This window comes from Neofelis nebulosa, chromosome 13, assembly GCF_028018385.1.
Source record: "Neofelis nebulosa isolate mNeoNeb1 chromosome 13, mNeoNeb1.pri, whole genome shotgun sequence".
NCBI lineage: Eukaryota > Metazoa > Chordata > Mammalia > Carnivora > Felidae > Neofelis > Neofelis nebulosa.
In genome coordinates this window covers 56,971,399-56,997,965 of record NC_080794.1, presented here as the reverse complement: position 1 = coordinate 56,997,965, position 26,567 = coordinate 56,971,399, and the positions used below count along the sequence as shown (strand labels likewise).

Below are 26,567 nucleotides of genomic sequence, written 5' to 3'. Positions count from 1 at the left end.
CCCCTAAACCACCATTCCCTATATTCTCTGTGAAACATGAGTCCCTTTTGATTTTAATATCTATTTTACAAAAAATATATATATATATGTATATTTTCCTGAGTCAAATGTGTTTGGAAATGCTTTCTAGAAGAAAGTTAAATAGCCTGGTATATTCTAGGACTTCTTAGAATCTTGTATATACCAGTCGTTGTAAAGATTCCAGGAAACAATACGTAGTTTTTCACAAATTTTTCGATCATGGAACTCTTCTAAAATGTACCATCTCTTGGGAATAACATTCTAGGGAACCCAGTTGAGAAAACACTGTGTTTTCAGCTTCTTTTCTTCTTTGTCCTCAAATTTAGAAGTTGAATAAGTAGGGATTGTTTTTCTCTTTCTTAACCCCTTTTTCCCAAGTGTGTCCTACCCACCATGTATTTTCTTTCTTATTGTGGTGAAAAAGCATGTAAGATCTCCCCTCTTACCAGTTTTTAAGTGCACAATAACAGTATTGTTAACTATAAGCACAAACTGTTGTACAGCAGATCTCTAGAATTTTTTCATCTTGCCTACTGAAAGCTGATACCCTTTGAACAACCCCCTTACTTTCCACTGTTCCCAGCCCCTGGCAACCACCATTCTACTTCCCGCTTTCTAGGAGTTTGACTACTTTAGGTCTGTCATATAAATTGACATGTCCAGTATTTTCTTGGTAAGCATCTTTGCCATAGGTAGTTTTGCCAACAAGCGTTTTCACCACATAACCAATTGGCCTTAAGGCAATTTTTCCCTAAAAGGTGAAAAAATAACTGGTTGGCAGTTTGGGTTGACAGTTTGGTTTATTTCTCTATTGACGCAGTACTCCTGTTTTTTTTATTGTATAAATCTTAGCCCTCCGAATGGTCTACACAGTGACACAGTTTTGAACTCAGATTTCCCATTGACCTTTGGAATGTCTGTCAGTAAACATGTGACAGTCTGCCCAGAACTAAGAACGGTGTAGAAGGCTTTCACAAAGCAATACAAAGTTCACTTATAAATACGCATCCCATTTTTTGGAAACTTACAGCCTCTCATAATGAAGGAAGAAATTTCAGTGAAAAAAAAGTGATGCCAAATGAGATGAATCAATAAGAAAAAAAAAAGTTTAATACTCTGAACAAAAGACTTGAAGTCAAGTGCTTAGGTACAATCCACAAAATAAAATCAGTTATTTATGCAGTATTGCTGTGTATTTACACTATAGGTTTGATTGTATTCAGATATTTTGTATTTCACAATAGTCATTCTTTTTTTTGTTGTTGTTGAGACAGAGCATGAGCAGGGGAGGGGCAGAAAGAGAGGGAGACACAGAATCCGAAGCAGACTCCAGGCTCTGAGCTGTCAGCACAAAGCCTGACGCGGGGCTTGAACTCATGGACTGTGAGATCATGACCTAAGTCGAAGTTGGACGCTCAACCAACTGAGCCACCCAGGCGCCCCTCACAATAGTCATTCTAATTTTGTTACCATTTTCATATTTCATGATGTCCTTTTTAGATGGATGCTCTTTTGTTTTTTCATGATTTTATTTTTTACAATAAAATTGCCTTGTAGCCAATTAGTTACACAACAAAAATGTTTTAACAAAAATGCTTGGGGCAAAGATGCTTATGGTGGAACTACCTAGAAACATAAATAGATTCATGCAACATTCACCCTTCTGTGATTGACTTACTTCCCTCAGCATAATGGCCTTAGGGTTCATCCATGTTGTTGCATGTGTCAGGATTTCATTCTTTTTTAAGACGGAATAATATCCCATTGTATGTGTATAGCACAATTTCTTTATCCATGTCTGTGGAAATTTAGGTTGTTGCTTCCACATCTTGGAAAAGAAGAATAAGGCTGCAGTGAACGTGGGCCTGATTTCAGTTCTTTTCAATAAATACACAGAGGTAGGATTGCTGGGCATGCATTTTCCATCTCCAGAGAGTTGGGGTGGGGACAGGGAAGAACAACTGTGTATCCGTGGTGGTCAGTTGGGACACTGACTGGGTGTTTGATGATCGCCTTTTGTAGTTACAGTTCTTCGTCTTTTTGATGACTTGAGACTATCTATTGTATCTCTCTCACGTACCAGTCTCTATATAAGAACGGTAATCAGTAGTTTTGAAATCAATCCACCATTGATAAATAATGTTCCCTTGATGATTTTGTTTTAGTTTAATGCTGAGGACCAGAGACTGACTTTTGGTTAGCTAATTGGAAGCTTTCTGATACTTTTATTTAAGGAACATTGTTTGGGGTTTTTTGGGGTTTTTTAAAGTTTATTTATTTTTAAGAGAGAGAGAGAGAGAGCATGAGCTGGGGAGGCACAGAGACAGAGGGAGAAACAGAATCTGAAGCAGGCTCCAGGCTCTGAGCTGTCAGCACAGAGCCTGACGTGGGGCTCAAACTCAGTGACCGTGAGATCATGACCTGAGCCGAGGTCGGACGCTTAACCCACTGAGCCACCCAGGCGCTCCTATTTAAGGAACATTGTGAGAGCTCAGCCATAGTGCATAATATTTGCTTGGAATAGCATCCTTTTAGAATAACTATTTTTGATTTAATGAGATGTTACCCATCGCACCTTTCTTGCAAGCACTTCAAGTACCTCACGTATTTAATCTTTTTTTCTCTCTTCCCTAGAAACATGTTGGGCCTGAATTTTAGCCACAGACTATCAAAGGATTTATATTTTTAGCCTGCATGAAGATGAATATGACCCAGTAACCATACTAACAGAAATGCTGATGACACCACACTTTGTCCTCAGCCACAGCTGGAATAGATAACGGTGACTCAATAGCTAAAGAAGTACAGGTTCTGATGACCTGTTCCCAGACTATTTATGCTCCAAGCCTTAGTCTGGGACTCCTACAGCCTGGCCTTTACTTCGCTGCTCCTATTGGCCCCTGCTGGAGCTGGCTTGAAAACTTCCCAGCTGTAGCTATAGCTGTGTTTCATTTGACCCTTTGAGAGGAAGCAACGCCCAGAAGTGAGTTCAAATATCGTCTGAACTAATCCTTCCTGGGCTTATTTCAAAGCTCTGGGAATCGCAGAGCCTTTGATTAGAAATAGTTTTTTAATGGATTTCGGGTCATCCAAAGAAAGATACTCTTCTCTGAACAGCATGGAACCTTTTTTGTCTTGTCTCTCCTTCCTAGTCTTGACCCCTGATCTCTCCTGTCCTGATCTCTCTTTTTATATCCTTTCTCTTGGAATTGGGATAATTTTTTTATTTTTATTTTTTAATATTTATTCATTTTTGAGTGACAGAGCAGAGGAGTGTGAGCGGGGGAGGGGCAGAGAGAGAGCGAGACAGAATCCAAAGCAGGCTCCAGGCTCTGAGCTATCAGCACAGAGCCCGACTCGGGGCCCAAACTCACTGACCACAAGATCATGACCTGAACCGAAGTCACACACTCAACCGACTGAGCCACCCCGGCACCCCTGGGATAATTTTTAGTATGAAAACTCTTTAGAGTGATTAAATGTTGTTCTTTCCTGCTCATATTTGAGCATAGAGGCTGTTTAGGAGCATACTCATGGGAAAAAGACCATCGCCATTTTTCTAAGAAGTTATCTCAGTAGGACATTCAAGTTCTTTAACCCCAGAAGTCAGAGAATATCAGTCAACTAGCAGTTTCTTAGGGGAAACTGAGGCCTGCAAGACTGTGAAATAGCCAATTAACAGATGGAGCCAGGGCACTCTGCACTTCCACATTTGTTCTGGGGTGGTGGTGACACCATGGCAATTATGCGTTTCGCAGATCTTTAATGATTTTCTTACCCTTTGTTCCCCACATGATACACTCTTCCGCCATTAGAACATGGTTTGGGGCTGATTTATATCCTCACCTCCAGCCCCATTCCCAAACAGCATGGAAGAGAACCAGACTCGGGGGTCAGTCTATGGATTGTGTGGGAGCCTGTCAGGTGGCCCTTCTTTGTTTCATGAAGACGTCACTTTAAGGCCAGACAGAGCCCTCTTAGATCCCTGTGCACTCTGTAAACATGGCAGAGGTGGCAACATAAGCATTCTCGGAACTATGGAAAAAGCACAAGGACGATTTTAAAACCTTTCTTGTCCTCACACTTGAGAATATGAAAAGTAGTAAGTCCCATCCTCTAAAAGGTAAAAAGAAAGTTCAAACCGCTTCACGTATGTTTTTGTTTAATCTACCCCAGATTGCTTCTAAAATTAATAACTGTGAATATTTGCTATATCTGGAAGGTTGTGGATGACTTTGTTGCTAAGGAAAAGCCATTTTCACATTGCTGCTTTAATTTCCTAGGCATCTGTCATCTGCTTTCTAAACAGCAGGATTCCAGCTCATAGTCAGTTGGAAAACGAAAAATTTATGTCCAAACAATCTTAGTATTGCCTGCTGGTAGAGGACCTGCTTTAGCAGCTGTAAAGACACTATGTTTAGTGGGAATGTTAATGAGGTTACTATGGTTTTTAGGCATGGATAGATGTACTCTGTGACACATGCCAAGGACATTAGGAGCACACAGTATTTAAAAGCGTTAGCACACCGAATAAAATGGTTTTTCCAGGAAGCATGTTGCTCCAGATGATAAGAAATGGCCTACCTGACTTCTGAGCAAGGCTTTACGTATGTCCCTGTTAAGTTACACCTCTTTCTCCAGTTTGTCCACTGTGACTCCATCATCTAAAATCTTGCTTCTACTCGACTTCCAGCCCTCTGTAAGCGTGTCTCACCCGCCTTGGGGTGGCTGCGTATCTGACAGACTTAATTTGATTGTCCCTGTCACCACTGGACAGACTATGGCAGGGGCCGTTCTTTAGCTGTTCTTAATAGGACATTTAGCACATCATTCAAACCAAGCTTAACCTTGACTTCTGTCCCCCTTCTCATTACTACAACATTTCGGGGCCAAGGAGAGGGAATTTTGGATCTGTAAATCATTTCTTTTCTCCCTAGGTATCTCCTCTCTGCCACCAAGAGCTATTTCGTCATTCCTTTATTTATATTGGGAGGTCATTTTGTTGACTGATATCAAAAAAGCTGCAGACAGAAATATTTTCTCTAGCTTGTTAGATACAAAACAATGTCAACATTGAGAACAGTGTGTTCAAGTATGGCTTTCTCTTTGCCTATATCATTCTAAATATATTATTTCCCTTATCCATTTATAGCCACTTATCCAGGTTCCACATCAGTCCTTCTTATCCTTATTGGTTATCACAGTTTATGAATAAGTGCACATATTCATCAGAATCCGTGGGCATAGTCATCTCCATTAGATGCATGGAATTCAGGTATCTCCTTGTAGGAAGTTTTCATCTCTTATACCTGTAAATCCCTTTGAAGCAGAGGGTCTATTTCATGATATGACTGGTTCTGCATAGAACTGTAGTATTTGGACTTTAATAATGGAGTGTAGATCAGTAATGTCCCAGTAGATTAGTGTCTCCACGTATTACAGCTTATTGATACTCCAGATGATTTAGGCGATTAATAGAGAAACACATTTTCAATTTAGTAGTTACATATCTGTTATTGGGAAGAATAGGATTAATGTGGATAGTCAAGTAAAACATCGTGTAATAGTAAATAGCATTCAGGTAAGGCGAAAATTACAAATGGTTTGGGAGTGCCTTTAAGAAACTCTCAGATCATAAATTATATTAGGGAAGAACTACATCTTATTCTCCATTGTATTTCAGTTTTTAATATGATGGCTTACAAAAACGAGGCATTCCGTATGAGTGAATCCACTTGAGACAAAAATCACTCTTTGGCGTAGGAATACCTACCAATGTCCTTCACACATCTACTTCTCTCTGTTGATTTAAATTGTCAGAGATACTGCTTGACTTTTGCCCTTTAAGATGGTGCGGTAGCCAACACGAACATCTGTGTTTGTGAATCGTTTTGAGTCATTGTGTATGTCTTATCTTCTGGGCAAGCCTCTACTCTTTGGATCAACACCTTCATGCAGGTGCTAAAAGTGGCTTTACGGTGAGATCATGACGTGAGCTGAAGTCAGATGCTTAACTGATGGAGCCACTGAGGTGCCCTGTGTTGGGCTCTGCGCTGACTGACATTTCAGAGCCCAGAGCCTGCTTTGGATTCTGTCTCCCATCTCCCTCTGCCCCTCCCCCTGCCTCAAATATAAATAAACATTAAAAAAATATTTAAATAAATAAACATTTAAAAATTTTAAAGCTTTGATTTAAGAAAAAATGGAAGTTGCAAATTTATAAAGGGTCATCGAAAGCATTATTAGAAGTGATTGCAGACTGACAAGTTTAAAATTTTTTTTTTTTAATCTTCACTTTTGAGAGACAGAGACAGAGCATGAGCGGGGGAGGGGCAGAGAGAGAGGGGAGACACAGAATCCGAAGCAGGCTCCAGGCTCCGAGCTGTCAGCACAGAGCCCGACACGGGGCTCGAACCCACGAACCATGAAATCATGACCTGAGCCGAAGTCAGACGCTCAACCGACTGAGCCATCCAGGCGCCCCCAGACTGACAAGTTTTAAAGGGGACGACAGAAAAAAGTGAAAACTGCCCCCTGCGTTGATTTACCTGGCACTGCTCTAAAAGACATTCATAATGCCCCATGCTTCAGATGGGGCAGAATAAATAGTACATTTTAGGAAGACTTCCATGAAAAAAACCCCTCAAAATTCAAGATGTTTGAGCACTGAAAAGGAAAAATGCTCTCTGGAAAAGTAACTTATGAGGAATCCATTATTCTCTAAGAAAGCTGATTAAATAAGGCATACTGTGTACCTCTGGCCAGGAGCCATGACTGTGGAGTTTCAGGACTAATCTGCCTAGGGATTGTGTTGACTACATCCATCAGAACTCCTTAGTTGTTAAGGAACATTGTTGCCGAGCTCAGCTGGACGCCTGAATAGACAGAAGGTGCAGTTTTATTCATATTACATTTTCAGATATCAGCACAAACCTATTACTTGACCTTACATTTGTTTGTTCAGTGTTTTACACTTGCAGTGAGTGTTTGTATCCATCATTCCACTTGATCTTAACATCTCTATATTGTAGAAATCCTTTTAAATCAACAGGTCGAGCATTAATTCAGTCTTGTTCATGGCTGCATGATATTTTATGGGGTAGATGTACCACATTTTATTCATTCTTCTATAGGTGGACACTTACTTTTTTTTCTACTTTTTTTTTTTTTTTTTTTTTTTTTTTTTTTTACCATCATGGACAGTTCTGCAATAAATATTCTTTATATGTATCCTCTCATCTGGGGTTATATTTCCAAGCATTGGGATAGTAGCATTAACAACAACCAGCAATGGAATTATTGGCCAAAGAGTGTATATAGTTTTAATTTTAACGATTTGCTAGTTTGCTTTTTAAAAACATCGTACCGCGGCACCTGGTTGGCTCAGTTAGTTAGGCATCGGACTCTTGATCTCAGGATCATGAGGTTGAGCCCCACATTGCGTGGAGCCTGTTTGAGATTCTCTCTCTGTTGCTTTCTCTCTCTCTCTCTCTTTCTCTCTCTCTCTCTAAAATTAAAATTAAATTAAACTAAATTAAAATGTACCAATTCAGGGGCACCTGGCTGGCTCAGTCACTGGAGTGTGCAACTCTTGATCTCAGGGTTTTGAGTTCGAGCCCCACATTGGAAGTACAGATTACTTAAAAATAAAATGTTAAAAAAATTTTTTTAATAAAAAAAAAAATGGGCACCTGGGTGACTCAGTTGGTTGAGAGTCTGACTTTAGCTCAGTTCATGATCTCACAGTTTGTGAGTTCAGGCCCCAGGCCGGACTCTGCTGACAGCTCAGAGCCTGGAGCCTGCTTCAGATTCTGTGTCTCCCTCTCCCACTGCCCCTCCCCTCCTCACGCTGTCTCTCTCTCAAAAATAAATAAACATTAAAAAAAAATTTTTAATGAGAGCACCTGGGTGGCTCATTTGGTTAAGCGCCCAACTCTTGACTTCATCTCACACCATGATTTCACTGTTGTGACATTGAGCCCCACGTCAGGCTCCAAGGTGTGGAGTCTGCTTGGGATTCTCTTCCTCCCTCTCTCTCTGCCCCTCGCACATTCCCTCTCTCTCCCTCTCTCTCTCAATATAAATAAACATTTTTTTTTAAATGTTGTGCCAATTCACATTTCTATCCACAAGTGGTAAGTAGTAATCACCTCCTTTAGGTGTTTGCTGATCTGATGAGAATAAAGCTATAATTAATTTTCTTTTTCCTAATGTGAACATTTTTTAATGTGGATTGCTGCAAATTCTTATGTGAATTACTGTCTACCCATTTTCCACTGCGTTGTAGGTCTTTTTCTTACCAGTTTTTAAGAGTTCTTTGTATGGTATGAATTATAGTCTGCAGTTTTTTTCCAAATCCATCATTTGCCTATTGACTTTTTTTTTACGGTATCGTTTGCCATTTAAACATGTTTTATTTTTACATAAAAATAAAGCTTGAAACTTCTAGGTTTCTAGTTCTTATCTACAGGGTCTGACTTACGTATAATTTGTACATATAGACCTAGTTAGTTTGGGTGTTTTTTAAGACTGTTTTCTTTTTTTTACATTTTATATAGGTCTTATGTCTTTATGGTTTGGTTCATTTTTTTTTTTTAATTTTTTTTAATGTTTATTTATTTTTGAGACAGAGAGAGACAGAGCATGAACGGGGGAGGGTCAGAGAGAGGAAGACACAGAATCTGAAACAGGCTTCAGGCTCTGAGCTGTCAGCACAGAGCCCGACACGGGGCTCGAACTCATGGACCGCGAGATCATGACCTGAGCTGAAGTCAGCCACTTAACCGACTGAGCCACCCAGGCGCCCCTGGTTTGGTTCATTCTGAGTAATTGATCACTTTTGTTACACTTGTGAATAGAGTATTTTCTCCATTTTTATTGCTAGAATGCATTAGGCTACTAATTTTCTTATAAGTCTTCTTGACACAGAAACAATACCTTGACTAGATTCAGAATTTGCAGAACATGTCTTTTTCTCTCAGACTAATAAATAGTAATCCTTGGTGTTCTGACTTCCAGTGTTACCAGTGAGAAGTCTGATGCCAGCCTGTTTTCTTTCCATCCTTGGTAGCAGAAATAACTAGCTCTTTTCACTTCAAAGCATGTTAACATTTTTCTCTTTAACTTTGTTATTTTTTTTAATTTTATTTTGTTTATTTATTTATTTTGAGAGAGAAAGAGCACAAGTAGGGCAGGGGCAGAGAGAGAGGGAGAGAGAATGAATGAATGAATCCATCCATTCCTCCATCCCTCCATCCCTCCATCCCTCCCTCCCTCCCTCCCTCCCTCCCAAGCAGGCTCCTCACCACCAGTGCAGAGCCTGATGTGGGGCTTGAACTCCACAGGAACTGCAAGATCATGACCTGAACCGAAGTTGGATGCTTAACTGACTGAGCCACCCAGGCGCCCCCTCTCTTTACCTTTAGAATTCTAAAATTTTAGCTACAAATTTTAGCAGGATCTGCCTGGTGGTATATATTTTTTTCTCATCAGTCCAGACGAAACCTGTGGTATTTTTGATATGCAGTTTCAGGGCTCTTGTCAGCTTATTACTTTTCCCTTTATTATTCCTTCTTCTGGAACTTTTGTTATTCGACTGTTAGGTTCTCCTGAATCTATTCTAAAATTTCTCATCTTTGCTTTTACTATTTGAAATCATTTTTTTCTCAGAGCTTTGAAATATGCCTACCACTTGACCTTCTAGGCCACTAAACTGGACCTCAGCAGTGATTATCCTGTCTTCAGTTCAGCTGATAACTTAGTCAAAAAATTATGGTTTATTTTTTTTAATATGAAATTTATTGTCAAATTGGTTGGAGAGTGTTATGCTAAGTGAAATAAGTCATACAGAGAAAGACAGATACCATATGTTTTCACTCCTATGTGGATCCTGAAAAAATTATGGGTTAGATGTTTTAACTTCTTCATCGTAAAAAAGTTTGAATACGTACAAAAGTACAGAGAATGTTTTAATGAACCCCATCATCCAGTTACAGTTGTTAACATGCAGTGTTCCTATCCTCCAGTTTCAAAAGTCATTAACTTTTGGCCAATCTTGTTTCATTTACATCTCTACCCACTTTCTCATCCTCACCCCAGGTTATTTTGAAGTAGATCCCAGGTCATATAATTTCATCCTGAAATAATTCAGTTAAATAATTCAGTATGTATCTTTAGAAAAAGAGTTCTTTAAAACACAAAATTGGGAGTACAAGGTTTCCTTTTGGGGTGATGACAATGTTTTGGAACTAGATGGAGGCAGTAGTTACCTAACACTGTGACTATATTAAATGCCCATGGATTGTTCACTTGAAAATGGTTAATTTTTGATGACTTTAACCTCAGTTTAAAAACATTAAGCTCTAAAAAAAAAACAGAGGAGGGGAAAACCCATATAACTACAATACCATTTTTACACCTAGGGTGTCCCCTTTATGCTAGATTTTAATCTCCGTGTGTGCTCTTTTTATATTTGTATGTATTATAAATGGCTTTCGTCTTTCTCCTCCAGCAGCTCTCTTCTGCTGAGTGTGAATGCTATTTGTTGAGACCAGTTCTCTCCCTGACCGAGGCTTATTGGGGATCACATCTGGTTGCTGGAACACGCTGAGTATAGGTATCTCTAGGGTGGTAGAAGCAAAGTGGTCCCAAGCTCATGGACTGAAAGTGGAAAAGCAGGATGCTACCAGTTCCCTGAATGCCCTGCCTTCACCAGTAGGCCTCGAGCTTCAGGGCAGAGGGGATTTATTCCACCGGTTTGACTCCTTCTTGGCATTCAGATGTAGGGAGATCAGGCCAGATTAGATATACTCTTACAGCTAATAGCTCCATTCCCCCAGAGGTCCACAATCTTTGTAGACCACCTTCTTCCTTCCACCTCCTTCTAGGATAGTGGGCCTGCCAGTATCTTGTCTTGCTCCAGGACTCTGTCCTCAAGTTGTTTGAAGCTCAGGAGAGATGCTGACCAAGGCAGGACTATAGATAGGAAATTCCAGAGGAGCAATATGGAGTGTTAAATTCAAAGGAGGAAGGAGCTGGGGCACCTGGGTGGCTCAGCTGGCTAAACGTCTGACTTTGGCTCATGTTGTGATCTCCTGGTTTGTGAGTTTGAGCCCCATGTTGGGCTCTGTGCTGACAGCTCAGAGCCTGGAGTCTGCTTCAGATTCTGTGTCCACCCTCTGCCCCTCCTCTCTGCCCCTCCTCCATGCTCTTTCTCTCCCTCTCTCAAAAATATTTAAAAAAAATTTTTAAAGGAAGAAGGAGTAGCTCCCTGTGGGACTGAAATAGTTAAGGAAGGCTGGGCTTGTAATTGATTTTTGACAAGGTTGCCAGTACCATTCACGGGTAAAGAAAAGTCTCTTCAACAAATGGTGCTGGGGCAACTAGATGTCCACATGCAAAAGAATGAAGTTGGACCCTGGCCTCACACTAAATACAGAATTTACTAAAAATCAACCTAAATACAGAAGCTGAAACCATAAAAAGGTAAATCGAACTTCATCAAAATTAAAAACTTTTGTGCATCAAAGGACCTTGTCAAGAAAGAAAAACAGCTTACAAAATAGAAGATATTTGCAAATCATATATCTGATAAAAGTCTCGTATCTAGTATATATAAAGAACTCTTATAACTCAACAACAAAAAGAGTACAATTTAAAAATAGGCAGAGGATTGTTCACTTCACGAAAGACAGTAGCCTTTTATAATACATACAAATATGAAAAGAGCAATTAAGGAGATTCAAGTCTAGCACAAAGAGACTTTTTGATAACATTTTTTAATAAAAAAAATTTTTTAAGTTTATTTATTTAAAGAGACAGAGCCAGGGACGGGCAGAGAGAGGGAGAGACAGCATCCCAAGCAGGCTCCACGCTGCCAGCGTCCAGCCCAGGGCGGGGCTCCAACTCACAAACCACGAGACTGTGACCGGAGCCAAAATCCAGAGTCAGATGCTTAACCGACTGAGACACCCAGGCGCCCTGCAGTGGAGAATTCGAATGGCTTGGGACCAGGAGAGGGACATTGTGGAAGTAGATTCATTGAAATGCCAGCAGCTCATAGTAGAATTGAGCCAGGACAGGCCTGGAGCTCTGTGGCCAGTGTAGAGGCTGTCAACATGAGGTGGGACGGCCAGGAATAGTGTGGAGGCGGCAGGACTGAGACTCAGGTGTCATGCTTGGGCTATGCCACGCCTGTTCTGTGTGCTTTGTGTTATTTAACTCATTTAATCTTCATAGGAACCCTATCAAGTGTGCATTCTTCTCCCCTGGTGTATAGATGAGGAAACGGGCTCAGAGTGGCCTCATGTAAGAGAAACTTGCACAGCTACTACTATGGCCTAGATCCAAACCCAGGCAGGTGAACCCAGAGCTACCACAGTTTTAATTATGATGCAGAGATCAAGGCAAGAGATTTTTCAGAAGCCCCTTCACTAACTTGTCAGGTTGAGGAGGGGGAAACTGGAGGGAGGGAACTAGAGTCAGAGTGAGGACATTTCCACCTGAGTAACCGGGAGCCGATACAGGTCTTCTCAGGTGGATCTTCCAAGAAGGAGTGGCTGGCTGGCTGGCTGGCCGACCGGCCTGTGCACTGGAGCCCAAGGCTAGAGGAGGCCAGCAGACGACTCTCCAAAGGGGAGGAGAGCCAGGAAAAGTAGAGTGTCCGATTCTAGGTCAGCCCTCTTTGCCACCTGCCCCACGCTGTCCACCCTGCTGCCCCTCTCCCTCACCTGCCTTGTGTCCTGCTAGAAACTCCTGGCTACACCCAGAAGCATCTTGAATCGCCAGGCAGTTAGCCCCCGTCACGAAGCCATAGGTCCTTGTCTCTGTAGCCACAGCCGTGGCTCTTCCCCACAGTGGCCCGGAGGGCTATGTGGGAAGGGGCTGATCACGGACTTGCCACCTTCATGCTGATTTCTAACATTTGAGATAAAAACCTGAATGATGTCCCTTGTCTGAGATCCTAGGAAGGGGACCTGGGGAGAACTCCAGTAACTCTGTTCTCCCTTGCTTCTGGCTTCCACATACCCAGCATTGCTTCGTTTAAATTATAAAACACGCCCTAAAGGGCTGTGACGAAAAGCTCTTCTCTATTGAAGCTTCCAGTTTTGGGGGGAAATTAAGGCAATAAAGTCCAAAAAAGTGTAAAGTCTAATTATTGTAGCTAAGATTTCACCGGCCCCCTCCGCTTTCCCCTCCAGTTTGCTGTATACGGTATTGGGATGTTAGACTTTGGGAAGCCTTGTCAGTAAAACACTGAGGCCCAGAGCCTGACTGTAGTATCACATCTCAGCCTGCCCTGGGAGCCAGTGTGACTCTTCCCCCCCCAGCCTGGCTGCCACCAAACCAGTCCCCAACTCTGTGCCCTGCCTTCGAGGGCCTATGCGCTTTGTCCCAGCTGCTGCCTCTCCCTGACCTGCTCTCTCTCATCCCACGTGGCCAGGTGCTGCCTGGCCTTCAGGATTCAGCTCGTGTGCTTTTACATACACTACCTCTCTTATTTTTTTAAATTTATTTTTATTCTTTTTTAAATGTTTATTTTTGAGAGAGACAGAGTGCGAGCAGGCAAGGGGCAGAGAGAGAGGGAGACACAGAATCGGAAGCAGGCTCCAGGCTCCGAGCTGTCAGCACAGAGCCCAACGCGGGGCTCAAACCCACGAGCTGTGAGATCATGAGCTGAGCTGAAGTCGGACACTTAACCGACTGAGCCACCCGGGCACCCCTATATACTACCTCTCTTAATCCTCACCAGTACCCTGGGAGGCAGACGCTGTACCCGTTTTGCAGACACATAGATGTGTGTGTGTGTGTGTGTGTGTGTGTGTGTGTGTGTGTGTGTGTCTGGGTATAAAGTGTGCCCACTTCACAGATACACGGATAGAGCACACAAAAGCACAGAGACAGGTTAAGAATTCGCCTGTGATCACACAAGCTGTAAATCGAGCTACTGAGTTCAGAGTACTGATTTGCACTCTGGTTCACCCCTTTGTCTGACTGACACACGTCATTAAGCTGTATCGTAAAGTCTCAAAGAAAGAAACATGAGGAAGCTTTGCTAAACAGTTTTTCCTGTCTTTCCTCTTTGGGTCCAGGTGGAAGTGAAGCCATACGTGCTGGATGATCAGATGTGTGATGAGTGCCAGGGCACGCGCTGTGGTGGGAAGTTTGCCCCGTTCTTCTGTGCCAACGTCACCTGTCTGCAGTATTACTGCGAATACTGCTGGGCGAGCATACACTCCCGCGCCGGGCGGGAGTTCCACAAACCGCTGGTGAAGGAGGGAGGCGACCGCCCTCGGCACGTCCCGTTCCGCTGGAGCTGAGCCCAGGGCAGACCCAGCCACAAGTACTGGAGTAGATAACAAGGAGGGAAAAGAGAGGGCACTGCCTCAGGGCTTACAGTGTTCTGGAAATCTGTGCATTCGTTCTCGATTTTTAAAGAAGAAATGGGTCTTTTTATTATTACTATTATTTACAGTCATATTACTGAACTCAGTGTCCAGTATAATGCAGAATTGCAGAGTGTATAACGGTACTGATTTGCACTTTGATTCACACCTTTGTCTGCTTGGTACCTTAATTTCTCACCCCTGATTTGTCACTCGTAGACTGCCATTCTCATCAGCGGCCATCAGGTTGATGTCTGTGATTTTTTTTTTTTTTTTTTTTTTTTTTTTTTGCTGTTGTACGTTGTTGTTGTTGCTGTGTTGTTGTTGTTGTTGTTGTTGTTGTTGTTGTTGTTCCAATTGTTTTTGAACTGGAGCATGCACTTATTTTCAGAAACTTAGAGAGTCGCCCCTAGGAGAAGACTTACCAAAGGCAATACTCGTGAGTAGGTGGCAGATGTAGCAAAAACTTCACAACAATTCAGCAATCGTTAGTTGGGGTCATTTAGAGTAAGGGTAACCCTTCATGAAAATAGGCCTTTAGTTTTCTATTTTGACATGTAAGGATACCTCATAAGCTGAATCTTTATTTTTCCTTCATGTTTGATTTTGTTTTGCTGAGGATTTTGGTTAGATCTTTTAGTGTTATGTAAATTTATGCTGCAATAGCTTTTGCTGCTATTAAGGTGGTATTATTAATACCATAATACTCTCTTCAGGCTAAGGTATCAATTAAAAAAAACCCAACAACACACTTCTGTGATTTAGGGATAGAATCAGCTGCCGAAAGGAGATCAGAATAGACTACAGAAAGCTTCAACGGAAGGTCACTATTTCTGACTGCATGTTTACTTAATCAGGTTGCTGCATGCAATAAATTTTATATCCAATGTCTAGTATAAAACCTTCCCACAATGCACAAATTAAGAATCTATATAAGCTATAAAATACTGATTTTTTTAAAAGTTTTTTTTCACTCAAAGAATTGGTAATTGACTGGAGGAAGGCATGCCTCAATAAATGGAATGCTTCTGAACTAGGAAGAGCCCATAACAGAATGACCTATATTACAACCAATATAAAACCTAGGTGTAGGATATCTTAAAGCAAATTTGTGGACGGTAGATGAAGTACTTTGCGGTGCTCTGTTATATATTGTGCAATTTATTTTATATAGTAAAGTGATTATGTCTAACTGTGATCAAACTTAACTGTTTAAAGCCTCTGTGTCAGACATTAACGAACTTGACAGTTCATAACTGGTATATTATTAACTAACACATGAGCTCTTAGTTACAACCTCCTAGTGCTTGCACCATTTTACATAGCTTCAGACCTTGTCCAGAAAACCAAAGAGCTCATCTTAGCTTACAAACACTAGGAATATATACAGTATATAGAGATAAGTTGTCAGATTGACAAGCTAGGCACATTTTAAGAAAGTTGCGTGATGGCGATGCTAAAGAAATGTCTATCCACAATAAGACGGCCTGGGCAGGGCTGGTTGTCTGGGTGAGAAAGTAACTACTTAATTCCCTGGATTTATCCTGTAAAGCTTGAATAGAACTAAGGCCTGCTAGTACTACCGTGGACATTTTTTTAGCCTTCACTCTTGGGCTGCAGATAGTAATATATAAACACACACAATGATTGTGAGACTATGTAAAATCTTTTTTCTTTTTTCTTTTTTCTTTTTTTTTTTTTTTTAATCTTCTTCCTATGTTTTGGAGTTCTGGGGACAATCTGACTGGATATGACACTGCAGAATAGATTTAAGTCGCTGTGTTTTTATGTGCTGTGATGTCCTTGTCCTGTCTCTTAAGTTAATATGGCTTGTTTTTGTTTTGTTGTGTTTCTCCAGTGTTTAGTTGCAATTACCAGCTTTCAAGCTATAGTTTGTTTTCAAAAAGGAAAAACAAAATAGTTTTTTACTGGATTAAAAATGCTTATTAGAATTCTCCCCTTTTGAAGTTACCTCTGGGCTTTTTGGTAATAATTGCTTTTTTCCAGCCCAGCTGTGGTTTTCTGTTTGTTTGTTTTGTTGTTTTTTTTTTTCTATGTTTGTGGTTTTTTTTCATCTGTACAAGAAATTTTGTTATGCACTACTACTTTTTGTATTCTAGACAGTTTTCAAAAGTTGGCTGAAGATTTTTTTGTTTGTTTTTAAGGAAAAAGGCATGCTTTCTGACTGACATGATCTTTTGCAATACCTCAATTTTGAAATATAGGAAAGAAAATGATATTTTCTAAGTAAGTTTATTCAGAAAAATATATATTAATTTAATTCTGCAAGAAAAATGATTTAACAGATGGTAACTTTATTTTTTTCATGCTTATTTGTGTTTTTTGAAAATGAAGAAGTTAGAGCTTTATAACTATAATATTAAAGATCATATCTAACCTACAGAAATCTACCTAATTATGTGAAAGAAGCAAAACTTTTTGAAGAAGCACCCCTCTTTCATGTACTAAAACAACACTGAGATTTAAAAAAAAAAAAAAAAAAAAGCTGGAAGCTTGTACAGCGGGAAGCTGACGGGAAGGTGAGAACCATGGTCACCAAGAATAGGTTACAAAGAATAAACTCCCTTTGGTGCTGAAAGTTTGTGGATAGATGGTGGAAACTACTTTCCCTTCATTTGTATATTTATAATCAAGCGTTGATTGTGCACGACTGACCAGGATTGTGAAAGAGTTCTTCTGTTTGTATTTTTTTAAAGAGAACTTTTTTAGTTTATTAAATTATAACATGTTCCCTTTTGTTTTGTAAATAAATGTGCCCCCCAAGTTGTTAATGTTATATTAAAAGAGAGGGTCCTTCAAAAAAAATTATTTTTTAAAACACAGAGGTGTTCTGACCTGCAACTTGACTGGGAAGCCCCTGGGTATCACAGGTCCTGTTGTGGCCTTTCCTTGACGTGACACTTGAACTAGTCGATTTTTTGAAGGCTATAACCTAACCTCGACTATTTGTTGTTATGTGCAATACTGTTTGTACTGTTTGTATAAAAAATAGAAAAAAAAAGAAAAGAAAAAAGGCATAAATCTTTATTGCAGATTTATTTTCATTGCAAACTTTAGACATTGTGATTCACTGAAATCATTTTTCTACTGTCAAATATGTACCTTTTCTTCATGCTGGTATTTTTTCAATAGTAATGTAGCCTTTGTACTGAGACAAATTTTCATTGTTATTTTTAGAAAGATTTTTTGCTAAGAAAAAAATTAAACATATTTACATATTTTTCATTTTATTTCGTATTTTCTTTAAGGAGTGCTTTCTCAATCATTAATAGAGTTGTTTCTGGGAGGGACTTTCATATCTGGTCAATGTCATAATATTATTTTGTATTTTTACTTGGAATAAATTAATTTTATGATGCTAATTCTTTAAAAGTTTATTTTTTTCATTTTCGGTTATTTTTGAAGCTAAAACCTTTGTAATATTGTTACTAAAGTGTCTAGTTTTTTGAAATGCAAAGCTTTATGTATTAACTTGCTGATGTGGTTTACAATAGTGTGACAACGATGAACATGGTTGGTTATGTAAAGTGATTGGAAAATGTAATGGATAATTGGGTAATAAAATGACAGAATGAGCAGAACATGTGAGATTTTGACAAGCCTTTTCCTTTATTCCAGTGGTTTAGTGTAAGACTAGGGATGTCACAGTACAGTTCTCTAGGGATGTCACAGTGGATTTATACAACACCAGGTGCAGTCAGATCTGGGGCCCTGATAATGGAGTCACCCCCACCGAAACACCACCAGGTTGAAAACCCGGCTAGGTCAACAGAATGATTCATTGTTTTTCCCCTCTAACTCTTCATTGTGTCCTGTGTGCGTGCACGTGCGTGCGTGTGTGTATGAGAGAGAGAGAGAGAGAGATCGGCCACCAACTGCTGTCCCTGTGTGAGACGGTGCCTTCTGCCCAGGCATTTACAGTGGTGACGACTGAAAGGGGAAGGAAGCCGCAGAGAGGGCGCCACCTTCTGTGTAGTTAGACTTGGATGGCGGGGTCTTCCCCGACCTCCCTCCCTGGCCGGTGCCGGCAGCGTGCTGAGGAGGCACACTCGGACGTCACCACTGTCTATGGCCGTCACCACTGTCTATGGCCGGTCTCAGACTTCGTCTTCCTCCACCACCCCACCTGCCCCCTGTGATGGTGCCCCTTGTTTGTCCCTTACCATGGCAACATCCGGCCACTCCGAGCATGATCTCTCTGCCCTCCCGCTTCTTTTCCGCCACCCACCTCACCTTGAAGCTGTGCTGCTGAGGCAGCGTGTCATTGTCACGGCACCTAAAATTAAAGCACGCTAAAAAAGTTCTACAACTGCAAAACTGGTGTTGCGTAAACAGAACATTCAATGACTTGCTCTAGATGGATGGTGTGTTTCTGCTAGTCCTTGATGGCCTCTTCGGGCTCCGTTGCCACGGAGGCGAGGTTATCAAGAACTTGGAGAAACGTGTGTCCAGAGTTGGCTCTTGGGTATGCTCTATGTATTCAGTTTTGTAAATAATATATAGATTAGATCAAGTTGTGATGTTAAATTTTAACTCAAATTGGGTACTACTGGTCGGAATTTTACATTAACTACAAATAAGTGATTAGGAACAGAAGAAAATTGGAAAATTCTTGCTTAGTGGTATAAAGATTATGCTTAGATTTCTGCCTATTTCTTGTGTTTTATAGCTTGTTAGTGAGGCATGGGCTAATGCAGAGTGTACTGCATTTATGCAATTAGCAAATAACTGCTAGTTTTCATTTTATCTATTATATTAGCAACAAAATGGCATTTAACTGGGTAAAGCTCCTACCTAAATATTGAGTATTGTGACATCTCTACTTGCAAGGTTTGAATGAAAGATTAGTCACAGATTAGTGAAAAAAAAAGTATCTTTTTGTTAAAACTGGCTTATTTGTATGGATTGTTGCCTTTTCACCGGTTTGTATGGTATGTCAGCTAACATTTTCTGTTGTTGTTTTTTTTTTATAATAACCAAACTTCTCTATCTCAGCTGCAATAGTGTTCCATTTTACCACAGAGTATTTTATAATTAATGCTGTTGACTTTATACCCCAAAATGGGTCAAGAAGTGGATATGTGATTTGGGGACGTTTAAATTTGTATGATGGAATTAATGGCAACAAGTAGAAAACTCGGGTGCTAATACAGGATAACTTCTGCTCTTTTTCTTTTCTGGATATAGTTCTGTTGGGGGTATAAAGTATTAGGTATTTGTATTTTTGCTGTCAAAACAATGGACATAACTTTTAGAGTGTTCACAGCTAAGATCTCTGTATTTGTTTTTCAACTAACAACTAATTTTAAATGTATTGTATCTTTTATTACCTGTTCTCTTAGATTGTTTTTGCTAGTAACCCTTACTCAGCTTCCGCCTTTGGGGCTTGGACTAATATTGCTTGTATGGAACTGCAGTACTGTGACTACACACGGAGCTCAATGCAGCTATTGCTTACAACTGCTTAAACTTTGTAGTTTGGACTTCATTTTTTTCTGTAATAACAACTTATTAAATATAGTTGTATGAAGTACTGACGCTTGTCATCCTTTGCATTTGCTAAGGAATAGCCTGGAGTATATGGATTGCATCTGGGAACATTTGCGCATTCGAATGTGCTTGATTGGCCTTGGGGGGGGGGGTGCTGGGGGACGAATTCCAGCAGATTAATGCAAAATTCGCCTTTTCTCTGACCCACTTTTTTTTTTTTTTTAAGCACATTTGAAACAGGAAGGTGTTTGTTAACACAATGCACGTGTATTTAAGGCAAGGTTTTTAGAGGGGCGGTTGGGTTTTTATGCCAGCACTTGAAATCAATTTTCCGCAAAATCAGAATCAAGAAAAGGCAATGAAAACCTAAGTACGCCCCTTTTGTCTTAATTTTTACACTAGACTCTCTCTGATCACTGCAGAAAGTGGGTCTTTAAAATCCCGTATCTCCTTTGGACGCGCTAGAAGCTCTCTCGTAGGCACTAAATTTAATCTTTTTAGAAAATAGATCACAAGTGGCTGCACGAAAGAATCCCTCGGAGAGCTTTTAGAAACTGCGGGTGCAGGCGTCGTCCCACCCCCGAGATTGGTTTCACTGGTCTGGGGTGGGGTCTGGCGCGGTGTTTTCAAGCTCCCCGGGTGTCCGCCACGACCCAGGGCCGTACGGGGGCGCCCGGAGGCGCCGGTGGGACTTGCGGCGGCGCAGCGCTCGTGCCCCTAGGGGATCCCAGCAGCGGCTCGGAGCCCGCACGCCGAGCCACCCCGACGAGAGCGCGCAGAGCCGCGCGGGGCGCTCGGCTCCCGGAAGGGGCGGGGGGCCGCTGGGGGCGTCCGCAGGCTACCTCCGTCCCCGCTGGGACCGCGGCCTCGGGGCGCCCGGTCGCGCACACGCGCTGCGGGTAAGCTAAACCGGGCCGGTGCGCGGTTGCCCCCGGCGCCCGGAGGGGCGGCTCGGGTCGCCGGGCCCCGCGTGCGCCGCCAGCAGAGCGCCCCAGAGCCCGGCACCGACGCGGGAGGCCGGAGTCGGAGCTTGGCCGTGAGGCCGCACTTGACCTTTGGACCTCAGGATCCCTCTTGCAGCCCCCTCCAAAACAGGCAGAAGAATATTAGGTTTCAGGTCCCTTTTATATTTGATTTCCTAAAAATATATCCTCCGACACTACCAAATGGAACACGACTTTCAGACTCCTGGGCTGACTCGGACCCCAACTTCGTCCCCTGGCAAAAAAAGATTCTGCTGTCCTGACTGTTGGGAGTGGAGGGGGAAGAAGGGAAGGGAATGGTGCCTTTGTGAGCGGGAGCCTATTACTTCTAGGGGTAGAAATCTGGAGTTCCCCCCCCCCCCGCGCTTGTTTGACGGTCGCCGGAAGCAGCCTCCAGGCTCGATAGTAACCCCGCTGAGCACGTGTGCGGGACGCGCCCTGGCTGCCAAAAGCTGGGGGACTCCTCATCCGCAAACACAGATGAGCACTCAGCTTTAAAATTGGACTAGAGTGACTTCGCACCTGACCCTTGGCACAGCCATGGGTCACTTGGGCACTCTCAAATTGGTAGACTTAAAAATTCTATTTTAACTGGAACAGCTGTGCTAAATAGGTTAATGATCCCGAAAGCGGGTGAGGGGAGTCCGGTTGATGGGTCCCACCTGCTATTCACCGGGCTGTTGAGAAGAAAACCGTTTCCTCTACCCATTTAGGTTCAGTGATGAGGAGCCTCGGAATTCACTGACGACAGGCAGATTAACAGGAGAGAGGACAGCTTATTCGTATGATGTGGGTTACGGTATTCAATACCTTTAGACTACTCCCAGGTGTATGAATTAGGGGTGGGGTTTCTAACCTAACTTAATGGAAGAAAGGGAGGGGGAGAAAAGCGCTTCAAATGGTGGCTTTAGGAAAGAGCGGGTTTGCAGGAGAAGAAATGAGGAAGTTTGTGATGAGGTGTGTTGATGCAGGTGTGAGCGCTTCCCGCCTTCTTTCCCACCAGCGAAACCTTCCTCGGAGAGGCCGGCGAGGGCAGCCTCGCTCTCCGGAGTTGGTGCCTTTAGTCAGGTAAGGGAAGCTCTGACAGAGCTGCGTTTTCTTCTTTTGAATCTCACATGCCTTCATTTTGAAATCCTCTTCAGATCAACTCTGGGGGACCCAGGGGGTCCCCACAGATAGACAGCTGGAATGAAGCCACTAGAACAGATAACTGGAAGTCACCCTGACTCTGTCCGGTACCCGGTGTTGCGGACCGTGGAATGAAATCCTGAGTTGGGCGTTGTTTGGATTTAGGTAAAGAGGGCTTGGCCGGAACCGCGTGTGCGCTCTCCTCCGCGTTTCATTCTGGCCCGCAAGGGGCAGCCCAGGTCTCCTTTTCTTTGTTGTCACCGGTCAAATCTTTAAGGCGGTTCGAACTGTCATTTCGCTTCTACGTGGAATCTACAACACAAAGCAAAACAAAACCCAGACTCACAGATACGAGAACAGATTGATGGTTGCCAAACAGAAGAGGGGACGGGGAGAGGGGAACGAAATGGGTGAAGGAGATCAAAAGTACAGACCTCCAGCTACAAAATAAGTCATAAGGATGTCACACACACCATGGGGAATATAGTCAGTAATGTTGGATTGACCCCATAAAGTGACGGAGGGTAACTAACTCCGTCACTAATATGGTGACCATTGCACGCCTGAAACAAATGCACCGTGTCAATAGTATCCCTTAGTAACGAGGGGCACCTGGGTGGCTCAGTTGGTTGAGCGTCAGACTCTTGCTTTTGGTTCAGATCATGATCCAAGGGTCATGGGATCAAGCCCAGAGTCCCGCTCCATGCTAACAGTGCAAAGCCTGCTTCAGACTCTCTCTCTCTCTCTTTCCCTCTCTGTCCTTCCTCCCACACATGCGCTCTCGCTCTCTTAAAAAAAAAAAAAAAAAAAAAAAGTTCCAGCTGAATTGTTAAGTATATTGGAAACATTCCAACTTCTCACCTTCAGTGCAGGCCTAAACCAACGAGACTCTTCGTAAATCGAAGAAAAACTCCCAAGGCAGTTTGGATCCCTAAGGCGAGGAGTCGTTTTGGGTGCTAGGCCTCCCCTTTCAAACACACGGCCCTTTTGTTCAGTTTCATCACTTATGAAAACCAAAACACAGGGGTGCCTGGGTGACTCAGTCACTTGGGTGTCTGACTTAAGCACCGGTCATGATCTTGCAGTTCGTGGGTTCAAGCCCCATGTGCTAACAGCTGTGCTAACAGCTCAGAGCCTGGAATCTGCTTCGGATTCTGTGTCTCCCTCTTTTTCTGCCCCTCCCCCGCTCACGCTCTCTGTCTCTCAAAAATAAATGAACATTGAAAATATTTTCAAAAAAAACCCAAAAAACCACCACAGTTTGGGGGGCCTGGGTGGCTCAGTTGAACGTCCAACTTCGGGTCAGGTCATGATCTCACTATTTATGAGTTCGAGCCCCACTGTCCGCACAGAGCCCACTTGGGATCCTCTGTCCCCCCTCTCTCGCTGCCCCTCCCCTGCTCATGCTGTCTCAAAAATAATAAACATTAAAAAAAACACTACTGGGGGCGCCTGGGCGTCAGACTTCGGCTCAGGTCATGATCTCACATCTCATGAGTTCTAGCCCCGAGTCAGGCTCTGTGCTGACAGCTCAGAGCCTGGATCCTGCTTCAGATCTGTGTCTCCCTCTCTCTCTGTCCCTTACCCACTCGCATTCCGTCTCTGTCTCTCTCAAAAGTAAATAAACATTAAAAAAAACCAAACAGTACCGTTCCAATCAATACCCATACGAATGAATAAAAATGAAAATACTACGTGTCAGGGAGGCTCTAGATAAGCCCTGGTAGGAATGTAAAGTGGTGCAGCCATTTGAGAAAACTGTTTTATAGGAGCTAAATGTGTGTATAACCTATGACTCAGGTTTTTCACTCCTATGCCCAACAGAAATATGTAGCATGTTCTCAAAAGACAGGTACAGGAATGATCCTAGCATTGATCACATAGCCCCAAACTGGAAGCTGTCCACATGGCCTGCAACATTAGAATGGATGATTGCATCATATCCACAAATGGAATGCTCTAGAGCAATAGGAGGATGAAGATCTTTAAGTTTGTACAGCATCACAGAAGGATCTCACAAACTGAATGTTGATCAAAATAAGCCAGACACAAAAAGTATATAACAGAGGACTCCCATTTATATAAATGGGCACAGGAGTTACTGAAAGGAGGCACGAAGGCAGCTTTTGGGGTGCTGGTGACTTTTAGTTTGTGAGAACTCATTGACCTCTGCACTGCCAATCTGTGCATTTTTCTGTTCAACGGTGCATTTTTTTAAAAACAGTTCTGCAAAAGGTAAAACTGATGCTTGGGCAACTTGGAATTCTTTACAGGCAACTTCCGTAGAATCCACTTTTCAGACTCCCGAATAATCAGATTAGATTTCCAGTGGTCTTTGCCAGCAGTTGTCCCTCTGGACTGGCCTGCTTTCCCAGTCCCCCAGACCTCAATTTCCCTGTTCCCAATCACCCTCTTCCCACCTCCAGGCTCCTTTCTGCCCTTCTTTAAGCCTACCAACATCCGGGAGCGGGTTGACTTTTTAAAAAATTTTATTTAGTCAATTTGCAGGAAGAGGTAGAGAAATAAACTTAAAAAAAACTCCACCCACTGATCTCTGCAACTGACGGCTGAGCATCACACATTGAAAGCCAGTTACTGTCTCGGTGCCTGTGTTGCGTGACTTCTACAAAGTCTTGTTTGGGGCACCTGGGTGGCTCAGTCAGTTAAGCTTCCGACTTGAGCTCAGGTCATGATCTCATGGCTGGTGACTTCTAGTGCCATGTCATGCTCTGTGCTGACAGCTCAAAGCCAGAGTCTGCTTCTGATTCTGTGTCTCCCTCTCTCTCTGCCTCTCCCCACTCTCAAAAATAATAAACGTTTAAAAATTAAAAAGAAAAAGGAGTAGTCAGAGGAATGCGCAGGCAAGGAGACAAAGCCTGAGCAGCCATATAAATAACAGAACCATCTTGTGCTCTGTCACAAACAGTATCTGTTGTGCCAAGTCCAGGCAGGGGTGCTATGAAAGGGGCGGGGCGCACGGGGAGATGCTTGTTGAGCTCAGAGAGGCCAAAAACACCCCTGATGAGAACTTTGTTTGGAAGAGAGTAGCTCTCAGGAACTGAAATGGAAGGCACAAAGTTGACAGGCTGAGGCTGAGTGAATGTTTTAGCAAAGGGTGTAGATTGGGACAGAACTTGTTGACAGGAATTGGATCAGCAAGTGAGACCAAGAGAGGATAGGTTAGTTGAAAAGGTTTGGAGGGGCGCCTGGGTGACTCAGTTGGTTATGTGTCCCCAGTCTTGATTTTGGCTCAGGTCATGATCTCACAGTTCCTGGGTTCAAACCCCACATTGGGCTCGGTGCTGACAGCTCAGAGCCTGGAGCCTGCTTCAGATTCTGTGTCTCCCTCTCTCTCTGCCCCTCCCTGCCCTCAAAAATAAATATTAAAAAAAAAAAAAAGTCTTGGGGCACCTGGGTGACTCAGTTGGTTATGTGTCCCCAGTCTTGATTTTGGCTCAGGTCATGATCTCACGGTTCGTAAGTTCAAGCCCCAAATCGGGCTCTGGGCTTACAGTGCAGAGCCGGCTTGGGATTCTCTCTCTCCTGGTCTCTCTGCCCCTTCCCTGCTCATGGCCTGCCTCTCTCTTTCTCTCTCACTCTCAAAATAAAGAAATAAACTTAAAAAAAAAAAAAGTCTTGTTTAGCATTCAAGATCTGTTGGCCCTACTTCCAAATAGTCTAATTTTTTTAAGTTGGGTTGATATTTTTTTAACATTAAAACTTCATTTTGTTTTTTTTAATATGATATTTATTGTCAAATTGGTTTCCATACAACACCCAGTACTCATCCCAACAGGTGCCCTCCTCAGTGCCCATCACCCACTTTCCCCTCCCTGCCACCCCCCATCAACCCTCAGTTTATTCTTAGTTTTTAAGAGTCTGTTATGGTTTGGCTCCCTCCCTCTCTAACTTTTTTTTTCCCTTCCCCTTCCCCATGGTCTTCTGTTAAGTTTCTCAGCATCCACATAAGACTGAAAACATATGGTATCTGTCTTTCTCTGTATGGCTTATTTCACTTAGCATCACACTCTCCAGTTCCATCCACGTTGCTACAAAAGGCCATATTTCATTCTTTCTCATTGCCATGTAGTATTCCATGTGTATATAAACCACAATTTCTTAAAAAAATTTTTTTTTAATGTTTATTTATTTTTGAGACAGTGTGTGAACAGGGGAGGGGCAGAGAGAGAGGGAGACACAGAATCTGAAACAGGCTCCAGGCTCTGAGCTGTCAGCACAGAGCCCGACACGGGGCTCAAACCCACGAACTGTGAGATCATGACCTGAGCTGAAGTCGGACGCTTAACCGACTGAGCCACCCAGGCACCCCTAAACCACAATTTCTTTATCCATTCATCAATTGATGGACATTTAGGCTCTTTCCATAATTTGGCTATTGTTGAAAGTGCTGCTATAAACATTGGGGTACAAGTGCCCCTATGCATCAGCACTTCTGTCTCCCTTGGGTCAATTCCTAGGAGTGCTATTGCTGGGTCATAGGGTAGATCTATTTTTAATTTTTTGAGGAAACTCCACGCTG

General features: G+C 42.5%; 1 protein-coding gene across 11 annotated transcripts in view; it reads left to right on the top strand.

The window, feature by feature from the left end:
- The window catches only part of CPEB3 (cytoplasmic polyadenylation element binding protein 3), a 195,719-nt gene extending 175,760 nt beyond the window's left edge, over positions 1-19,959 (top strand). For all 11 annotated transcript variants that reach the window (XM_058697163.1, XM_058697157.1, XM_058697160.1 and 8 more), the window contains one exon: positions 14,112-19,959. In XM_058697163.1, coding sequence (XP_058553146.1) covers positions 14,112-14,339 — 228 coding nt within the window. In that variant the 3' untranslated portion in view covers positions 14,340-19,959. The remainder of the gene's footprint in view (positions 1-14,111) is intronic.
- The last annotated feature ends 6,608 nt before the right edge of the window (positions 19,960-26,567 follow it).